Below are 21,661 nucleotides of genomic sequence, written 5' to 3' on the forward strand. Positions count from 1 at the left end.
TATATTATATATATATATATATATATATTCATGTACCGGTTAACTGTAACATTAGGTCATGATGATATATTTCGAGTATACTATTTCTTAAAATGGACTTGTTGAACAAAGCAACGGCCAAAATACCTGTTCAAAACTCAGCTACGCGCTCTACAGTTAGCAACATTTAAAGCTAATTTCATAAATGTATATTGTATATTTATATATATGTATATATTTAAGTAAATGGTATGCAGGCCAACTTTTACCATAGATAGTATATTAAATGCATAAATATGTCTTTGATTATAAATACAATACTTCAATACTAAACGCTGATAGTTAACTTTGAGATACTTCAGATTTGTACAATTTTAGCTTTCAGTTAATTTTTTTTTTAGACCTGTCTAAATTATATAGTACACATATTTATATATATAAATATTTATATATACATAGCTTAACTTGGCACACATTTTTAGGTCTATGCCCGGTTATAACAGCTTTCATAAATGTATACAAGACAATAGTATATGTATTTATTGTATAATATATTGCTTTAGTGTATTTGCCTAACACTTAATTCTCTAGGAAGTTGTGTGCGCCGTCTGCAGATCCATCAGCTCCTGCACTATGCGATACTCGTGGCAATCGGCGCATAAGAGACGACCATTGGAGCGATTGACACGCTGCACCTTTTCATGGCATACAATGTGAACCAACTTGAGATTCTTTAGCGAGAATATTTCCAGAAAGTATTCCAGCACAGAGATGTCTACAACGCGTTTCTTGTGCAACGCACACTTGCGCTGCGGTTGTGTTACCAGCTCCTGGACATTGTCCACCAAGGCCGGCAAAATTGAGCGACACAGCTCGATTTGATGGTCAAGATTCCACACTTGAAACAATATGAGATTCTCACGCGAGGCATACGGATTTATGGTGTGCTGCATCGAGCAGAAATTGCCATTGTCCGAGTAGGCGCCCTGGCAATAGAAGTCGCCCAGATCCGTGCACAACGAAACGGACCATTCGTCCAGTATTGCATTTCGGACAGTGTAATCCTTAATCACTTGCCGCAACCGCTTGTTGGGTACACTCACCGCATCTGGCTGCTCCTCACCTATTTGCTGTAGCAATATTTCATGCTTTTGCTGGCACTTGCGATTGAACATCATGGAGAAATAATCGCAGCCGATGAGTAGATAGCGAAACTGCTCCAGCACCGAATTGATCACCTGACGCGCCTTCGAATTCTGCCTGTACAGCGGAGTGCGCGTCAGCTCCTCCTTTGTCTTGTAGTAGTAGCCGCGCACACGTGTCTGCGCCCGCATGGCCATGGCCTCCTCCTTGGATTGGAAGCGCTCCTCGCTGCCCTCGAACCATTCCATATGTTCGGCCTTCAGGCTTAAGTGTGCCTTGGTGTTGTCCAAGGCACGTTGCTGCTTCTGCTGTTCGTATTCCATAATCATGCGTCGAAACTTGTCCGGATGCTGCTCAATGAAGTCGTAAAAAATGTCGGCCACCTTCAGCAGCGGCGACTGTTGACGCATTTTCTCAAACTCAAAATCCGCATCTGTTAAATATATATTTATCATTAGTCTATTTATTTTGTGATAAGCCAGCTTACCTGTGGTGATAACAGCGTCGGGGCCAGCAACGATTAACAGCGTCTGGGCTGGCAAACTGTTAAAATACTCATCATCGGACACTTCGAAGCCGTCGAGGGCCAGATATATGTGCAGCTCCTGAAGCTGTAAGGAAAAGACATGAGTAAATTGCCCTTGACTTGTACTAAAATGGACCCTGACCTAAGCAAAACAAGAACCAAGAGGATATCAACAGGTGCTCTGATTTTGTTTTTTTTTTTTTTGTGATTACTTTGCAATTTTGGAGCATGCGCATTGGTTGCAGTGGAAGGGAGTATTGCTGACATTGAATCGTGCAGAGCGACAAACAATGCGGAAGCCAGCTTGAGAACATTGGCCTTGAATCGCCAGGGACATGGACAGGGACAGGGACAATAGTGGGCTGAGGCAGTTTTTTGTTGATTTTTTTCTATGTAGAAACGCAATTTGCAATATATTCGAGACACTTACCGGGAACTTGAGCTGTGCCTTCTGCACAAGCATTGCCAATGAGTTGGCACCTATGCCGTATTTTCGCGAGCGTTCATTGTCAGTTATTTTGTAGCCCTTCATCTTGGCAGGAGATGGTTGTTCCGGGCTTTTGTCCTTATCTCGATCCTTGTCCAATTCCTTGGAATTTGAGTTTTGGTTGCATTTACCACGTGTGGACGGCGCCATTATGGTTTCCTTAATGTAGTTGAGCATCTACAATTAAATGCATAGTTAATTCGATTTGTAAATGCGTATTTAATGTTATTTTTTGTTCAGCAAACCTCGCAACAAGCTGCCTTTTAAGCGCACCAATGTAAACTACTTGGCCAGCGTTGCCAGTGTGGTTAACGCTTATCAGCAAACGGCAGTGATGCTCAAATTCGAAAACAAAAAAATAGCTAGACTGTATAAATGGCTTGTAACTACAATTTGCTCTTTTAATTTCCCCTTAAATAATCTGTTATACGTTGGAGAAATAATTTCTCGCACATTCGACTGCCTTAAGACCATTTAAAATTGTATTTTAGATAGTTGTAATTCTGGCACAGATTTGCTCGCAGCACTAATGTGCAATAGATTGGCGTTGCCAGTTAGATAGAAATTGCTTGAGTACGGTCACACAGCGCTTGCCGTTGTTCAGCCAAAAGAACAGCTGTTGTAGCCAAAGTGGTGTTGTTTAAAGTGAATTTTTGTCGTAAGCTAAATTTCTAGTGTATATGTGCACCATGTGCACGGCCAGCTAAGCCGGGTAACGCCCAACAAATCCGTAATGCATTTGCGACCGCGCTGCAGCGAATGGCTGCCGCTAGCAACGCAGCAATTGCGCCTTCGCAACCTGGCACGCATCCAAGGACTTAACATCGAGTGCAGTTTGATCGCCAACGCCGGCGGCGAGGATCTCGAATCGGGGCAGGAGGAGCAAGAGCTGCTTCTCTATTACACGTTACATGCTGATAAGGCCAGTGAGGCGTTCTACACCAGCGAACCGCTGCCGCAGCGCCATCAGCACCAAAAGTGGGCGGAGATTTCTGCGGGCGACGACGTCTGGCGCAAATCGAATGCGCAATGCGTCTGTGTCAAAGTCTGGGCCCATTATCAGCCAACAGCCGCCCAGCAAAGAGAAAAAAAAACTACAAGTGGCCCAAACGAGACTGAGCCAACAGCGGAGCCAGCGCAAAGGTGAGTTTCAGTGGGTCCCTCACAGGGGATGAGTCAAAAGGATTTGAAATGTGCCTTTAATTTGATTCCAAACATGCCCAGAATTATAATTTTTTTCCAATATATAAATAACTATTTTGCTTTTGGGCAGCATTAGAAATCGTGTCATATGCCCTTATCTATATGATATGTCTGTAAATTAGATAATCGATTGCAATATGAGTCGTGAAATAAATCTAATTAGTAATGTTTTGTTTGTTGCAGTGCGCAGCTGACGCAACGTCTGGCCAATGTGCAGTTAACACCCCACAAGCTGCCACGACCGCCGGAGCTCGTATTCAGCTGGGGCGTTTACTTTTCCGGCCTCATACCGCTGGCGACGCTGTCGCTGGCCAATTGTCGGGCCAACTGTTTGATTTTCCATCTGAATGGTGAGCACTTCACCTCGCCGGCGCTGATCAGTGAGCAGGGTCTACACGCCCAGCTGCATTTGCAGTACCAGCGCTATTCCGAGTATGACAATAAGGAACAGCATGTCGAAAGCGACGATGGTGGCATCAATTCGCCGCCAGTCAGTCGCAGCAGCAGCCCCATGCTGCGGATGAGCATCACGCGCTACACTCAGCTTGGCTGTGAGCTGACCAAGATGCGATACAGTTACAACTTGGAGACTCTGTTGTTGCTGCAGCGTCGCCAGCGTGATCAGCTCAAGCATCGGCGGGACGTGCTGGCGGTAAGCGCGGAGATTGCTCGGCTAAGCGTTCGCTGCATTACACGCAACGAGCTAAGACTAAAGCCGCGCTCCACTTCGAGCTCGGGCTCGCCGTATGGCAGTCAGACGTCGCAGCATTATCGTCATTCCATGGGCCGCATGCTCACCGAGCTGCTGGCCGAACAGCAAGAGATTGCGCCCCTCACCCTCTACAGTGCCCAGCAGCTAACGCTGCAAATCGAGGCGTTGCGCTGCAAGCAGCGTTTGCTGCAAACCGAACGCGCCACCTTCGCGGAACGCAATGAGCGCCAAAAGGAGCGTTTACAGATGCTGCGCGAGCAGCGCGAGGAACTGCAATTTAAGCTGCACAACCAGCGGCTGCAGCTGGAGCAACAGCATCTGGAGTGGCGTACGCAGTCGCCGCAGCGGCAAACGCAGCGCAAACAAAAGAAGTGTGAAATTAATCTGCAGGTAAGCAGCAAAATAAATCGCATCTCGATGAGATCATCAAATCGTTTAATATTGCAGGTGAAGCGACGCAGATTCACGCTGGCGCTGGAGCTGCAGGAGATCTACAACATTAAGAGTCTGGGCTCGCAACAGTTTAGCATTTGTGACATTGCTTTTCCCCACATGGAGCATTATACGTGCGAGTCGCGGCAGGCGGCCAATGCACAAATGCTGGGCAATGTGTCGCCACTGGCGGTGAGCGCGGCGCTGAGCTATGTGGCGCATCTGGTACAGATGCTGGCCTTCATTATGGATCTGCCGCTGCGCAATCCCATCTCCTACGAACCGTCGCGTGCTCGCATCACCGACAATGTCAAAGAGCTGACCTACAACACAAGAGAGTGAGCAAGAAACCAAGCGAAATCAATATTATCCGCATTATATTTTTATATTTTTCTATCTGTTTTCGCTTTTGTAGTTTTCCTTTATATACACGCTCCATTCTGCCATCTCAACAAACGAAGTATGCCATTTATTTGCTGCGGCAGAATGTGTCGCAGCTGTGCTATGTCATCACAGAGCGCAATGATATGCGGAACACATTTGGCAATCTGCTGGTGCTATTCGATTGGCTGCGCAAGCAGAACGACGAGGTCGATTCAGGCGACAAGTGGGCGGTAAATGTGAGACATGCGAACGGCTTGACCGCAACTCTGGCTGGCAATCCTCAGCTATCGGAGTCGCACTCCTCGGTAGATATGAATCACGTACCACTGCCCACAACGGCAAATGTGGCCAAAGATGCCCTGATGCAACATCTGATGCCAGCGGGCGTGAGTCAGGCGCTGGCCATCGAAGGCTATGCGTCAACGCAGCGGTATGAGTAATAATTTTTAAATATCGAGCAATAATTTTATTTTTGCATAGTTGATTTCAAAAAGAGCACTATTTTAACCAGTTTTAATCAGATACAGTTCCCTTTTCCAACTGAAACTAACTTGGCAAATCTCTTGCAGAATCTGTCGCTCTGTGGGTTCCTACTCGGATGGCGAGGATGACTTTCGAGCCAGATTGGAGCAAAGCTATTCCAATTCGGACTCAAATATTAATCTACAAGTGGAGCGCAGATAGGACGAGCGCTGCATGCTGCATTGCAATATATCCACATATTTACCTATGTATACATTATAAAAGTATCTATATTTATATATATATAAAAAATATTGCAAAAGGCCCAAAAAAAAAAAAAACAAATTGAAAAAATAACAGTAAGCAACGAATTTAGTTGCTGCGTTACGTTTTAGCCAGAATTAACTTTGATTAGAGCGCTTTAAACGTAAATTGTACTTGAAGCACTTGTGTATTGTGTATTTTAATTATAGACTGCTTCAATGAGCAAAACTCTAAATTTATTAAATAATTTGTGCATATTTACTTGTTTATTTGGTTAAGATCTCGTTGTAAATTCCCGTTCTTCGTTTATATACTAAATTATTAAGATATACACATAATTATAAATCAAAAATATACAATTTTATAAAATATAACCAAGGCTTTTAAATCATTCCAATTTTGAAGTAAGCGTGTGCAAAGTTCGTTAAACAATTTCGAGTTTTTACCAATTAAAATTCAAATTTGCATTCAACGCTTCCCAACATGCAAGCATTGCCGCCGTTGACCAACACTACACGCACAGCTGTTCAACAGTTTGGCCAAATTGAGACAATTGGCCAGCGGCCAATATCAACATATTTAACAGAAATAGGCAGAAACGTACTCAAACATGTGCTAAAATTTCATTTTAAATATTAGTTAGTTTTATATACGAATATTTTAATTATATAAATGCAAAACGTGAGCTTTTCAACAACAGGCCAATATAACGAAGTAGATGAAAATATTGTAGTGCATATGAGTTGGTGTGTGTATATTTGTGATTGGCTACTGCTAATATAAAAAATGTTATTGTTGTTCAACAGTCTCGATTGTGATATTGAACAGTTTCAATTGGCAATCAATTGCTATCCATTGCGACACATAAATAATTACTACTCGTAGCAAACACAGTATGATTTATGGAATTTTGAGGCCGTTAAAAGTTATTTACCTGGCTTATCTGATTTACGATTTGCCATGTGTTTTATAAATGTTTACGCGCCCAAATAAAAACGTCACGTTTTATTTGCAGGGTGTACAAAGGGCAGTGCATTCGAACTCGAATTAGTCACTGAAAACGTGGCAAGCTCACACTTAAAGCTGGCTTCAACAGTCAGCGAAGCATTGAACTGCATTTCAGTTAGCAAATAAACGGAAGCAAACAACAACAACAACCATAACAGCGGCACTAAAAAAAATTAATTAAAGTTTCGTTAAAAATAGCCAAAGAAAAAATAAATAAATAAGAAAGATTTGAGGCAATCGTGAGAAGAAGACACACCTGCTTAGAATCTGCTCGCATTTTTTGGGCTCTCTTCGAACACATTTTGCATTTAGAGAGCGCTCTCTTACGCCATGACTGATAACGCACTGCCGCTACGTGACTTTGACGAAGAGAGCGAAGAGACTGATTCGGAAACAGAATTGCTCATACGCCACACACACAGTGACGCTGCCATTGCCAATAGCAACAACAACAGCAACAACAACAACCACAACAACAGCCATGGGCAAAGACGACGCAAAAGCTCAACTGGTTACGGCGGCATTGGGGCCATTGGTAGCCCAACCAGCGGCAGCGCCAGCTTTTTAGGTAATCTATTCAGTCTTGGCTCAGCCGCCGGCCAGATACGTTATAGAAATGAGCGGAGTCGCGAGCGCGCAAAATACTCGAATAGCAACAGCAGCAGCGGCACTGCAACGCGACACATTACGTCGGAGACAACGTCCGTTCAAACGAAACTGGCGCAACTAACACAAACGGACGCCAGCAGCGGCGGTGTCGATGGCTCTGCCCCGCATCCCACTGAAATTGGTGCACCCAACGGCATTGGCCCCCACACCGAAATCGATCCCGAGAACGGCTCCTCAACAGTCTTCTATCAGAACAATCGCAGACGCAGCAAAGGACGCAGCATCGGCAATGTCTGCAAAATGTGTCTGTGCAGGTACGTCTAACCCCAAAGTCCGTTTGCTTATATTCAATCACAATATTCATCAACCCGAAGAAAAAAAACAAAAACAGCTGGCAACTATTAGTTGCCCCCTCACACTTCTCGAACAGTTGTTCTTTCGCAACTGCATTTAATTGTGTGTCTTGCGTTGATTGATCGAAATTAACATTGAAACACTTTTAATTCGAATTGAGTTGTGCTTGCAATTAAATTTTTTTTTGCTTTTAATGTGTATTTTTATTAAAACTATTAACACTGGCCCCATTTTTATATATATTTTTGTATTATTTTCTAGACACTCTTTAAATGAAAACAATTTTATTTCTTTGTTTTGATAGTCGTCGCTAGCTGCTGACACTGCATAAAGATGTTAATTTAATGGCATGAACACCAAATTTTTTTTAAACTATTAATAGAACAAACACAAGTGGAATACCAAAAAGTGATAGCTCCGCAATTCATTTCCCGCCGTTGGCTTATAAATAGTGAAAAAAAAAACAAATATAGTGCTTTGTAGATTAACAAAACTGCTCTAAACTTAAAGAAAACGGTTGCAAAGTTACAATGTTCGAGTGATGACTGTATTTTAACAGTAGTTCCTAAAGAATAATATTTACAATTTATTAGATTCGGTTTTAAAATAACTTGCTTTTAATTTGATGCAACTTCCTGCTTGCCACATCGGGAGTTACGGGTCTTTTTTTTAACTTGGCATATGCTTGAGGAATAAACTCAAACCTCAATAAACCGCAATAATCGCATCTTGAAACCTTTCTGGGCAGCAAGTTCTGCTCCAGTGGCTTTGTTTATTATCGTTTTGATGTTACGCCTGCTGTTTAATGAGGCTGCCACAGCCACTGGCAGCAACAGCAACGGCAACAGCAACAACAATTCGTTGAAATTCAAACTAGCAAATAAAAACATTTCGAAATCCTCAAGAAATGGAAACAAAACAAAAATAAGCAAATTGCAAAGGCAGACAATTTGTTTCGTTTGAAACGTTTCCAAGAAAAAATCATGTTTTCAAAACGAGAGTAAAATTGTATGCGTGGCACACATTATATCCACAGACATAAGTATATATAGTTTAGCTATATAAATATATATTTTTAATTTGCTTAATTAGATGAAAAACAAGAACAAGCAAATGGAGAAAGAGTGCAAAAGACGGCAAATGCCGCTGGTAAAATAAATAAAGAACAACATTTTGCCATTTGCGACCAAATTGAAATCGATAAACGTGATCCGCAAATAACCAAAACGTCGCGTCTATATACAAACGAATACGAATATATGTATATATGTGTATACCTATGTATTCCGGCTAAAAGGGAAAATGGAAATATCAAACAAACTGAACCACCTACTTAAAAATGTTGCGATATCTGTCAAGTGAGAACGCACTACAAGCGACACATTTCTCACGCTAAGCCATTTTAGACGTAGACCTCTAATTGTTATGCTCCCCATCACGAAAGTTGACGGGGCGTTGGTGGTGGTGTGCGGGGTTGGGCGGGGGCTTTGTTAAATTTGCATATGTAATCGAATTTTGGCGTGCAACTCCTTCAACGAAACTAACGCGACTCGTTTTCGATGTCGTTTGCCGTTCAACTTGGAGGAAGCAAACACTGAACTACAGAAACCAGTTTGCTTAGATACTTAGTATACCCTGAACCCATTTAAAATGATTCAATTGGGTATATTGTTGTTGGGCAAGATTATATTACAGGCAGAAGAAAGTGTCTGCAAGCCTATAACGTATATATATTTATTCATGTTCAGCTTCAACAGTCGAGGAGTTATCTTTAATCGATAACTATCGCCGTTAATATACTATTGATCAACTGTACAAATTTGATTAATATCGCATAATAATCACTTGAGTTATAGTCTAAAACGTAATATTTTTAAAGTGGGATTTTGCAATTAAACCAGAGTAATTTATATTTAAATGTTGGATGCAGGGTTTCTCCCAGTCGAGCTCACTCGATAAGAGCATTTTACTTATTTGTTGTTTTTTTTTCAAGGTTTCTAAAAGCACAAACAAGTTCCGCAGCAAAAGTCGCATCCAGCATGTTTCTTTTTTTTCCATTAGTTATATTTTGTGTGCCTTTTTATGTGTCGTTCTTTTTGTGTCGAAAATTGAAAGTTATGTGCCCTCGTGGCTTATCAGAAAGAGGTCAAAGCTCAGTGACCAGTCTTCGCAATGATTGGAAAGAAAATAAAAACCGCAACGCTTTGCATAGCTGGTAAGAGATTTGTGTTGAGTAATTTCTACTACAAATAGACTATATAAATATATATATATTATAAACTTAGTATAACAGTCTCAAAATGTGTGCCTGAGAATAAAGACCCATTGTTTGGGCATGTGGCACAACAATTATATTATATACGAGCACTTGTTTATTTTGTAATCAGCACATAACATGTAAAGCCTGTCGTTTTTGTGGAAATTTGTTATTTATCATTATCAAATGAAAAATATGACTCTGAATTGCATTAGTATAATTGAATTCTTATCAGAAATTAAGTGAATTGCATCTGTCAAGCTTCCAACTTATTGAATTCTTATCCTGCAATTAGGCTATCAAGTTAATTGTTTAGGTGCTTTTACAGGGATAATATTGACGACCGAGTCAGTTGGTTCTTCTTTTAAGCTTGTACTAAGTTTGAGTCGTAGCTTTAGCTTGCGACAACTTAAAACGAATTTATTTATGAAACATTTATTTATGTTTTCATTAAATTAACAAAAGATTATATATGCGTTTAGGACATGTCTCACATGCTTGCTTACAAAACATTTGTTTATAGCATTGTTTTACACCCAATTAAATCTTTTTTTATATTGCAATTTATCTAGCGAAAATCAAGTTTAGTTATGAAGCATATTTATTTATGTTATGCTTATAAATATTATTTATAAGTAAAATACGCACAGATTTACACACACTTAAACCCGTTTTGAATTTCAAAGCCAATCAAAAATATTTAAACACTTATCTTGAACTTTTTGCCGTCGTCGCTCAAGTTTGAACTAAACAAAACTCTTGAAAAAGCAACCCTGAGTTTGCCTCATTTGTGAAGTGTCCACAGTTGAAATTTCTTCCTTTTTGTTTTTTTTTCGGGCATTTGGGTGCTGTTTGGAAGGTCTTATTTCTTACTGGGCCTTATTCACTTGAACACATTTACCTGGCTCAAGCTCTAGTTTGGCCCAAATGCGTCGGCAGTTAGTGGTACACATAAAAATGTGTCGTTTAACTGGCCTCACCTTGCCCACCTTCCATCCCCACTTAACCTATTGTTGTTGATGGCCTAATTGCGAACTTTAACCAAAACAATTGAAATTAACTTGGTAAATAACGACGGGCCCCATTTTAGCGATAACATCCAGAAGTACGAAATGACCTTGACTTACTTGTAATTTTCAGCTTGTGCGATAATAAACCGAAAAATAACGCATTAAAAGCAGAAACTGATATCTTAAGTATAAAATATATATATATCATAAGTGCTTACGTAGTTTTCTTTAAGTAAAAATATATACAAATTAATGCGGCTGTGATCTCAACTTATTTCTTAATTTATATTCCCTACTTTTCTCTATTTATGATTTCATCAAAATAAACATTGAGAAGTGTGTTTTGCTCGTTATTCAAATTCTGAAATAGTCTGTAATTTTCTCTGTTAGTCAAATAAGCCGTTTATCTTTGCCTTGAGCTAGAAATAGTGGCACAAACAATGTGCAACAGCTAAGAGAGAATAGAATTGTTGTCTAGAAACCGAGAACCGCAAAGTGTGCAGAAATTTTCACTCGCCTCAAAGGAATTAATTTCAGAGCAGACAATGAGCTGTTGGCTGACAACTAGACTGACGGACTGATGAAATGACGAACTGACGGACTGCTTGACTGACTATGGAGCATAATTTATGCGGCACTTAGCACCTGTCGGTAACCGCTAACGGAGCGGCAGCAGCAGCTGAAACAGCAACAACAATCGACTCGCACTGGCTAATTTTCAATTTGTGTGTCAACAAGCTGGCTGCCCCACTGCAATGCCCCCCCCCCCCCCCCTCTTGCCCCTGACTTGGCAGACGCGCCCCGAATCGAATCGCCGCTCGGCTGATTTCTGTGTAAATAGGTTCTGCGACAATGATAAGTGGCTCCACGGAGCATACGTTATAAATAGCCAGGGCTTGGTCACAGTCCGGGAAGTGAGGGCAGCCGGGTTGACTTGCGTTTATTTTGCTTATTAACCCGCATTGCCAGCCAGCTGTGGGTGAAACAATCTACCGTTTGCTTTTCCAACTCTTCGCAAACAAGCAAAAAAAAAAAGAGAAGAAGAAAAAGCACAACAGAAACCACAATTGAAATAATAACATTAGGCGTTGCCATTGACGGGCCCTACAAATATATTTGGAACTTTGGGGCAAGATGGGGGCTGTTTTGCATGCTGCACGACTACAATAGTCGTGTCCAAAGCGCCAGTTAAATGGAAACAGAAACGCGCAGTGAAAAACCTGAGAAAAAGTATGTTGCGCGTTTAACCGTGTGCAATTGCCATATTGAATACAGTTTGGTGCGAGTAACTGTATTCATTATATACATATATGTGTACATAATACATAATAGAAGAAAATCATCATGAAAAATATATACTTTTTCTGGGTTTTAGAAATAATTTATATTCAAAAATTGCTTCACTTTTTTCTATTTTTCTGAGAGTTATTATTTGATAAAAGAAAATAATTCTTGAAAATAAAAGTATATTTAAAATGTTTGTATCTAAAAACTTGATGTTGGAGTTCTGTGTACACATGAAAAGAAAAACATTCCAGAAAAGTGCACCCTGGAAATAAGAATAGAAAAACACTGGTTTTTAGATCATGAATGAGTTATAATTTCGTACATAAAGCGTCATAAAAATTTAATAAAATGTATTTCTCGATTTGACAGACATTTTTAGCTCCAACGATTTGCGTGCTGCTTCTTAATCAAGCTTTTTCTGTTGAGATCTGTATTCAAATCTTACGACATGCTCTCAAATAAAACGCAGAAGAGATCCGGTTTATAAGACTACGTGAATGTTGTTAATTTGTTATTATGTAGCAGCTTTCTATTTATACCGGATAAGAATTTACAAAAGAGACTGTCTTTTCATACCACGTAATGAATAATGCATGGGGAATTTAAGTTACAACGTAGACAAAAGAATATCTCATGCAAAATTAATCTATAAAATCACTAAATTCTTATCTTGTTATTAAGCCTAAAAAGCATTTCATAAAATTATCTTTTTACAACCCCGCAGTGGGCTATGATTTTGTCGAGAAGTTTGTAAAGCATTGAAGGAGACGTCTCCGATTCCATAGGAATATATATAATGTATATGTTCTTAATAGAACTGCTACATAAATCGAAGTCATACGGATCGTATCACTATATCATCTGGCTCCCATGGGAACAATCAGTCGAAAGACAAGTTCTTGTATGGAAAACATTTTTGTTTTCAACAAGAAACGGGGTCAAACTTAGCCCATATGAGTGTTTTAATGCCCCTCACATTGGGACAAAAATCATCAATATCAGGGTAGGGTATTTGATCATCCACATATCTAAACTCGCAAATAAAGACTTAAGCAAATAGTGATTAAAGTGTAAAAATCAAATGAAATGATCTCAAACAGTCCCTATTCGTAATAAGTGTAAAAAGAATAAATACAGCTGTTCAACTATTTATCAAGAGATAAATATCGTGTTTGTCATCCAATAACAACAATGATATCTGCTGTCAGTTCTTGAAATGTTTCATAATTCCGATTCGTATTTCCGAGACGTGCTGTAATAAAATTATAGCGAAATGCAGCGAATGCATTTCGTATGTTGTAATTAGTGGCGGAGCAACGAAATTGCCAATGAAACGAGTTAGCACTGTTTACGTTTTCAGCTTGGCTAAGCAATTATGAGGAACAGCAACGATAAATATACAACGACAAAAAAAATGCATGCAGCACGCGCTATGAAAATGGAACGGTGACAAACATATTGCGGCGCAGCCTTTTGAAGTGCAATTTGCCTTGAGTCTGCCTTGTCTGAGTCAGAGCCTAGTAAAATTCGCACTCGAATTGAGATTCAAATCGAGTTCCAGATCCATGGAAATCATAATACTAGCTCTGCCTGTCTTACATATTACAAAGCTGCGAGTCGACGACTGACGACCCTTTGTATCGGTGTCGAGTCGAGATCTTTGTCTTTGGCCATTCCTCAATTTTCGAGCTTTTTACAAGAAATTAAGCACGCTGATGTCATTGAACCGTTTTTTTTTTCGTTTTGCCATTCCTTATGCCAGTTGTTGTTGTTGGCATTCTTGAGGTGGTTGCTCTTCACTTTTATGGTGGTTGCTTCTTTTCGGTTGGCAACTTTTTCTTATGAGATCATAGCACGAAAACGCAGCGAGCATGCTTTCAAAACAATATTGACAAAACTTTATAAAGGCGCACTCCATTTGAATGAGTTATACACAAACACAAATACGCTAACGCCCGCAATAACAACAGCAACAGACAAAAGCCCATAAAAGCAAAAAACAAGTTTACCCAGAGAGCCAAAGCAAATAAAGCCAAATACAATTGTGGCAGACGGTTGCTGCTCATAGTTATGATCTAAGAAGCGACTGTCGGCAACAGCGAAAGCCTGACTGACGCTGCTTATTAAATTAACACCAGTCTGCGAGCGCAGCAAAGTGCGCAATCAGCTACAGCATTTGCCAGTTAACATTCATTTTTAAAAACGCTTGACATTTCGCATTTCAAATGATGTGTCAGAGCGCGCGCAATCTCGCCGTCATAGTGTTGCCAGACTGTTGGCAGCCGTGATTGTTACACTAGCTGCACTCTGCCAACACTCACCACAAACACGTTCTTACTCACTCACACGCACAGGCTTTTTTTTTATTGATTTCTCTTTGCAAACAGACAGGGTTGCTCCACAAATGCCAGACAAAGTAGTTTTGACACGGAATTTTCATTTGCGTTAAATTTGTGCACAAGAATATAATAATAATAATACAAGTGTATAATTCAGTTAATCAAATTTGGCATGCTAATGCGTCAAATAATGCGTATACAATGCACCTTGTGCACTACTGTGTAAAAACATTGCAACAAAAACAACAAACAACGCCACAGCTGCTGTTGCTGCTGCTAGAACAAAGCGAAATAAAAAAGTAGCAAAATTGAGCTATAAATTTGTGAAATTAGAGCAAATCGGTAAAAATGAATGACGGCACTTCGCAAGCCTCCGCAGCAGCCCCAATGACCAGAGAGAATATTCCGCTGCTGAATCGCCAGCGCAATCGTTGGTACTCATTTAGGTGAATCATCCATCTCAACATTTCTGACCTCCATCCCCAGCCCGTCTAACGGAAATTCTGGTTTATCTGCATTTTCGCACAGGCGACAGTCCAGATAAGAGAGTGGGAGCGGGAGAGAGAGCGAGAGCACTGTTGCAGTTAATATGAATTGTCTCTTCTTTCGCCTCGCTCCCTTTTCAACAACCTTTCAACTTACTCCCCCCACGCATGGGTATTTGTGTGTGTGTTTGTGTTCGTGTGCTTGGGTGTACCTCAATGTGGGTGCATCACACGTACATTGTGTATTACAGCTGTGTGTATCGATGTTTTTATTATTGATTCATTTTCGCCAAGGTCACTTGGCAATTCCTCCCACTCTCTTAATTACGACTATTTTATTTACTTCGGATAAAACATGAAATACAATTTGTTTGGAAATTGTTTGGTGGTGCTTAAAGCATTTTTTATTTATATAATGTTAACTTAAATCAGTCGGCACAAAAAATTCAAAAGGGAAACAGATTAAATTAAAATTAAAAAATAATTATAAATATTTTGAAGATTTCTTGTGGTATTTAAATGCAATATGGTCCAACATTTGTTGCATGGATTTGAGAAAATGCAAAAAATCAGAAAATCAGACAACAAATAAGTAATAATAATTTAAATTTGAAGAATATATTATATAGAAATTAAAGCTGTCCTAAAATCGAAAATTTGCAGCTCGTGTCTTCTTCGTTTTATAAGCTATTTTTTCTAACTGCTTGAAGCAAAACTTAAATTTCAAAATTAAAGACTCAGCTACTTGATACTAATAGTTTTCTTATCTTGCAGTTGCTGGAAGAAATGGTTTAGGCCACGCGAGCTGCGAGCTCGCTCCGTCAACTTGGGCAGATCGAATACGGAGAAGTTTCCGCCAAACGAGATACGAAACCAGAAGTATAATTTCATCACGTTCCTGCCGCTGGTTCTCTTCGAGCAGTTTCGCTTCTTTCTCAATCTGTACTTTCTGCTGATGGCACTCTCGCAGTTCATACCAGATATACGCATTGGTTATCCCTACACGTATTGGGGTCCACTCGGATTTGTGCTGATGGTGACCATTTGCCGCGAGGCAGTCGACGATTTGCGACGCCATCAACGGGATCATGAGGTCAACTCGCAGAAGTACAAACGCCTCTCGGCGACACATGGCAGCGGCTACGAGATGGTGCCCAGCTCCAAGTTGAAAGTGGGAGACGTCATCATTGTTGAGAAGAACGAGCGAGTACCCGCAGATCTTATACTACTGCGCACAAGCGATCGCAGCGGCTCGGTTTTTGTGCGCACCGATCAACTGGATGGCGAAACAGACTGGAAGCCACGACTGGCGGTGCCCTACACCCAGAAACTCAATCGGGATGCGGATTTGCACAACATCGATGCGAGTTTTTATGTGGAGAAGCCACAAAATGATATACACAGCTTTATAGCCACATTCAGCATTAGCGATGGCAGCGAGGACACCGGTCTCAGCGTGGAGAACACCCTGTGGGCCAACACTGTAGTTGCTGCCGGCACTGCCACCGGAATTGTCATTTACACGGGCTGCGAGACGCGCAGCGTAATGAATAACTCACAGCCCCGCTCCAAGGTGGGTCTGCTGGACACCGAAATCAACGGACTGACCAAGGTGCGTAAGAACTGCTAATGGAAATATATATTTCAGATATGGGCAAGTTAATGATTTGAGAATGAATTTAACTCATATTCTTTTCCATCGAATAGGTGCTATTTTGTGCCGTGCTAGGATTATCGTTAGTGATGATGATGCTGAAGGGTTTCGGTGGTCCATGGTATCGTTATATGTTCCGCTTTGTGCTGCTCTTCTCGTATATCATACCGATTAGTCTGCGCGTGAATCTCGACATGGGCAAGGCCTTCTACTCGTGGCAAATGCAAAACGATGACAATATCAAAGGCACCGTGGTGCGCTCCACAACAATACCCGAGGAGCTGGGGCGCATCTCTTATGTGCTGACTGACAAAACGGGCACACTCACCCAAAACGAGATGGTCTTCAAGAAGATCCATCTGGGCATTGTGTCCCACGACTTGGACACATTTCATCACATTGGCCAAATCATACAAAAGCTTTCGGGCAATTTGATGCAACAGCAGGGCAGTCTCTCAAGTTCCAGCAGCGCTGGCGAGTCGATTAAGCCCATGTTTGCTGGCAATCGCATGCGCCGTCCCGAGGGCTGGCGGGAGTGGGAGGCGGTACGTGCTCTGGCTTTGTGCCACAATGTGACGCCAGTAAGCGATGATGAGGACAATCGTTCGGTGTCCACCGCTTCGACGGTGACTGGTGGCAATAATTCACCCACCAAATCTGTGATAAACATTGAGGCGCCTGGCAGCACCGATACGGAACACCAGTATCAGGCCGCCTCGCCCGACGAAATAGCCCTTGTCAAGTGGACCGAACAGGTAGGCCTAACACTCATAGCCCGAGATCTGAACACAATGACGCTGCAAGTGAAGACGGCCACCGAGGATAGTAAGTATCTTGCATCTACTTTAAGTGACATCGAATCGATCTGCTAACTAATCCCACTAATTTCTGCACAGATGACATACTGATGCAGTATCAGATCCTGCAGCTGTTCCCCTTTACGAGCGAGACCAAACGCATGGGCATCATTGTGCGAGAAAGCAAGACGGGTCAGATAACGTTTTATTTAAAGGGCGCCGATGTGGTTATGTCCAGCATTGTGCAGTACAACGACTGGCTGAGTGAGGAATCGGACAACATGGCGCGCGAGGGTCTGCGCACCCTCGTCGTTGCCAAGAAGATGCTCACCGAGGAGCAGTACAACGACTTCGAGATGCGCTACAATGCGGCCCGTCTCAGCATTACAGATCGTGTGGCCAAAGTGGCTGCCGTCGTCGAATCACTGGAACGGGAAATGGAACTGCTGTGTCTCACTGGTGTCGAGGATCGGCTGCAGGAGAATGTGCGTCCCACGCTGGAGTTGTTGCGCAATGCCGGCGTGCGTGTTTGGATGCTGACGGGTGACAAGCTGGAGACCGCTTGCTGCATTGCCAAATCGTCACAGCTCATTGGACGCAATCAGGGGCTGCATGTGCTGCGCTCGGTAAAGACGCGCATGGAGGCGCATCAAGAGCTTAACCAATTCCGACGCAAGCAGGGCCACGCTCTGGTCATATCCGGCGAGTCCCTGGAGGTGTGTCTGCAGTATTATCGATTGGAGTTTCTGGAGCTGGCCACTGCCTCACCGGCGGTCGTCTGCTGCCGCTGCTCGCCCACTCAAAAGGCACAGGTGGTCGCGCTCATCCAGAAGCATACGCGCAAGCGCACCTGTGCCGTCGGCGATGGCGGCAACGATGTGAGCATGATTCAGCAGGCTGATGCGGGCGTCGGCATCGAGGGACGTGAGGGCCGGCAGGCATCGCTGGCCGGCGACTTTAGCATTCCGCAGTTCTCGCACATTGCCAAGCTGCTGCTGATTCACGGTCGGCGCAGTTACAAACGCTCGGCGGCTCTCTCCCAGTTTGTCATACATCGCGGACTGATAATTACCACACTGCAGGCAGTATTCTCGGCGGTGTTTTATCTGAGTTCGGTGGCTTTGTATCAGGGCTTCTTGATGGTCGGCTATTCCACGTTGTATACAATGTTTCCGGTGTTCTCTCTGGTACTAGATCAGGACATTACCTCAGAGACGGCAGTCACATATCCGGAACTGTACAAGGATCTCTCCAAGGGACGCAGTCTTAGCTATAAGACCTTCTTCATCTGGGTACTGATCAGCATATACCAGGGTGGCGTCATTATGTACGGTGCACTCATATTATTTGTGGATGAGTTTATACACATTGTGGCCATCAGTTTCTCGGCGCTTATTATGACGGAACTCATTATGGTGGCATTGACGGTGCGCACCTGGCACAGGTAACTCAAATTATTTACAGTTTTCCAGTGTAAATATAATATAATTGTTTTATTTATTTAATAGGCTAATGGTCTTGGCAGAGCTATTCAGCTTGGCACTTTATCTCATCTCGTTGGCTGTACTGCACGAGTATTTCGGTGCGTATTATCTTCAAAAGTCCCCAACTGCGATATGTATCTAATGTTGTTTTTTATTTGTAGACTGGGAGTTCATCTGGTCGTACGACTTTCTGTGGAAGGTATCACTCATCACGCTCGTGTCCTGCTTGCCCCTGTACATAATAAAGTTCTTGCGCAAAAAATGCTCGCCTCCGTCGTATTTGAAACTGTCTTAGATGTGGTGGAACCAAGGCAAACCGAGCAAGCGACAAATTTTGAATATAATGAAATATCTCTATTTTTGTTAAATTATATTGCACTTCTTTTGTAAGATTGATTTTGTTTTTGCATACGATTCTGTTGTTGTTTTTTTTGTCCAAGTTCTGCCAACCACACAAACCGCATACGTGATATAAAGTGTAATTACTTAACTTTCGCAGTCTCCCTTTATTGTTTTGTATGTATCATTTGATAAATTACTCGAAACGTGAAGTGAAGTGGAAAGGAAAGGAAATGAAAGGAAGGGAAAGTGATTATGTATACATTTAAAGGATGTTTAATGTTTAAGTCGCAGTAAACCAAATTATGTTACTAATTATTTAATAAAAATGTAATAATAAAAGTAAAACTAAATGTATCTATGACTATAAACTGAAAATCAATTATAAATGTATGAAACTAAAAGAAAACGACAAATAGATTTTGTATTAAGTATTAGAACTCACAACATATATTAATAAATGTATGAAAACTATAAGTTGGCTATTTTCTTGTTAAGGACAACACCATTTCAATATCTTACAGTTTATATCGATGAACTGTACCACGCCGATGGTCACTTATGAAGGGATTACTTGGAGTTAATCCACCAATGCAAACCCCAATCTCCCAACATGATTTAAATATTTTATTGATTTCGTTTACAATCTTTATTTACCACCTTTTTGTTTGTTGTTTGGTTGCTTTAATACTAATTCACAATGCTTTGCTTTCAAATACATAATAATAGTTAATTATACTTCATATTAAAGTATATATGCGTAATTATGGGTTTATTTTTTAGTTTTGTATTTTTTGTATTTTTTTGTTTTGTTTTTTTGTTGGTAATAATACATGTAGTTCTCCAATTGCTATGCTTATCTTAAAATGTTTGTCTTCCATCTACATTTTTCGCTTTTAAAAGTTCTTCATGTTCTTCTTCTTGTATAGTTGTCGTTAAGAAAAACCTTGGTTTAAATATGCTTTATAAATGTTCTGTTCAATTTTTGTTGATTTAGTCGCAGGTTATAAACACAAATTCGGCTCTTTGCTTTAAATAATTTTTGAACAGTTTTTAATTTGTTATCATTTTGCTTAAATGCGCAGAAATACTTTAAAGGTAAACAATTGGTTTAAGGTCTAATTTATTTCATTTGTGTGTAGCTTTTATTAAATTTCACAATTAAGTATATTGAAATGTATATCTCTGTATAAGCGAATGCTTTTATTTTCAACGCACGTATTTAAATTTGCGGGCTTTAAAATTGTTATTCTTTTTTTTTTAATTTTCATTTGTTGATGTGCAATTCATTAAGAAGTTTTTGATTTTGGTTTTTTTTTTGTTGTTTATCTATAGTATAGTTTTGTCACTAACTGCTAGTGCCTGTTGAGCAATTCTTGGGATCCGACATTACGTAAATATTTATGTACTCTATGTATAATCTGTATAATGAGCCAACATCTTGCTAAGAACTGAAACATTAATTACTGATTTAAGCTGCAGTAAAAAGTTTCCGTCCAACAGTTCTAGTATCTTAAAGCTTTGCCATTTCTCGTTTGTTGCTTGAACATTTGAATACAAATACGGATTCTCGTCTCGAGTACATATAGCTAACCATTCATTTAAATACGTATGTATGTGTGTGTTATGTGTCTGTTTGTTTTGATGATTATAGTTAGTATATAGTAGATATATATGTATGTATCTTGACATTTCAATTAATTTACTAAAAATCTACAAAATATAATATTTAATTTTCTTCTCTTTTGCTTAATATATTTGAATGTATACATTTTATGATTGTTTAACATTTATGCATGTTTATTAATTATGTTGTTTTTTTTCTTCGATTTTTTTGTTTTTGGTTTTTGATGAGGTCAACTTTGATTTGGTTTTTAGAATATGCAACTTTATGTTTTGTTTTCAATAATATTTCTGCTTATTTTTGATTTTATTTATTTATTAAATTTTGGTTTTAATTCTTTAATTATTGATATGTGCTTACTGTTTTATTTTGTGGTTATTACGAAGTTTTCATTTATTTGTTACACAATTCAAAACTGTTTTAATAATTTGTGTATATGAATAACTTGTTTTACTTGTTTTTTTTTTCTTCTTTAGATCTTTATTTAATAATATTCAGTCTATATAAACATACATTTATACATTTATGCTAAAGGCTTGAACAGAAAAGCAAAAATATGAAGCATAATTTCAGTTCTGCTAAAACCCCAACCAAAACTGGTTAAATACAAAATAAATTTCGAAAATACCAAAAACATACACACATTATATTATGCATATTAAAAAAAACACGATTATTAATACAATATTAAAAAAAAATACAATAATCTTCGGCACGCCGATGATTCAATACCCATGCAGACTGACACCAAAAAAATGCTTATTTTTCAACAATTTCTACGTGTTGTGCAAATTTGAAGATTATAAAGTTGAATATCGATCG

At 40.2% G+C, this 21,661-nt stretch overlaps 3 protein-coding genes across 5 annotated transcripts; 2 read left to right on the forward strand and 1 right to left on the reverse strand.

Annotated features, from left to right (window-relative positions):
• Positions 1 to 490: 490 nt before the first annotated feature.
• Positions 491 to 14,478, reverse strand: LOC6570063 (DNA fragmentation factor subunit beta). 2 transcript variants are annotated; one of them, XM_043214644.1, is made up of 4 exons: positions 14,460 to 14,478; positions 2,079 to 2,312; positions 1,610 to 1,733; positions 491 to 1,555 (listed from the first exon to the last, which is right to left on the reverse strand). In XM_043214644.1, exons 2-4 carry the CDS (start codon positions 2,310 to 2,312, stop codon positions 567 to 569), a joined length of 1,347 nt encoding a protein of 448 aa, XP_043070579.1. In that variant the 5' UTR covers positions 14,460 to 14,478; the 3' UTR covers positions 491 to 566. The 2 variants fall into 2 exon arrangements, with proteins under 2 accessions (XP_043070579.1, XP_001996312.2); XM_001996276.2 differs by lacking the exon at positions 14,460 to 14,478 and adding an exon at positions 2,381 to 2,411.
• LOC6570062 (UV radiation resistance-associated gene protein) lies at positions 2,717 to 5,849 on the forward strand. The gene is made up of 5 exons (XM_001996275.2): positions 2,717 to 3,278; positions 3,522 to 4,440; positions 4,498 to 4,820; positions 4,898 to 5,296; positions 5,436 to 5,849. The coding sequence occupies exons 1-5, from the start codon at positions 2,869 to 2,871 to the stop codon at positions 5,548 to 5,550; spliced, it is 2,166 nt and encodes a 721-aa protein (XP_001996311.1). The 5' UTR covers positions 2,717 to 2,868; the 3' UTR covers positions 5,551 to 5,849.
• On the forward strand, positions 6,825 to 19,689 carry LOC6570061 (probable phospholipid-transporting ATPase IIB). Of its 2 annotated transcripts, none has more exons than XM_001996274.3 (6): positions 6,825 to 7,523; positions 15,716 to 16,553; positions 16,649 to 17,420; positions 17,492 to 18,836; positions 18,901 to 18,974; positions 19,038 to 19,689. In XM_001996274.3, exons 1-6 carry the CDS (start codon positions 6,931 to 6,933, stop codon positions 19,169 to 19,171), a joined length of 3,756 nt encoding a protein of 1,251 aa, XP_001996310.1. In that variant the 5' UTR covers positions 6,825 to 6,930; the 3' UTR covers positions 19,172 to 19,689. The 2 variants fall into 2 exon arrangements, with proteins under 2 accessions (XP_001996310.1, XP_032597737.1); XM_032741846.1 differs by lacking the exon at positions 6,825 to 7,523 and adding an exon at positions 14,508 to 14,902.
• Positions 19,690 to 21,661: the final 1,972 nt, after the last annotated feature.

This window comes from Drosophila grimshawi, unplaced genomic scaffold (assembly GCF_018153295.1).
Source record: "Drosophila grimshawi isolate 15287-2541.00 unplaced genomic scaffold, ASM1815329v1 contig_1377, whole genome shotgun sequence".
Lineage (NCBI taxonomy): Eukaryota > Metazoa > Arthropoda > Insecta > Diptera > Drosophilidae > Drosophila > Drosophila grimshawi.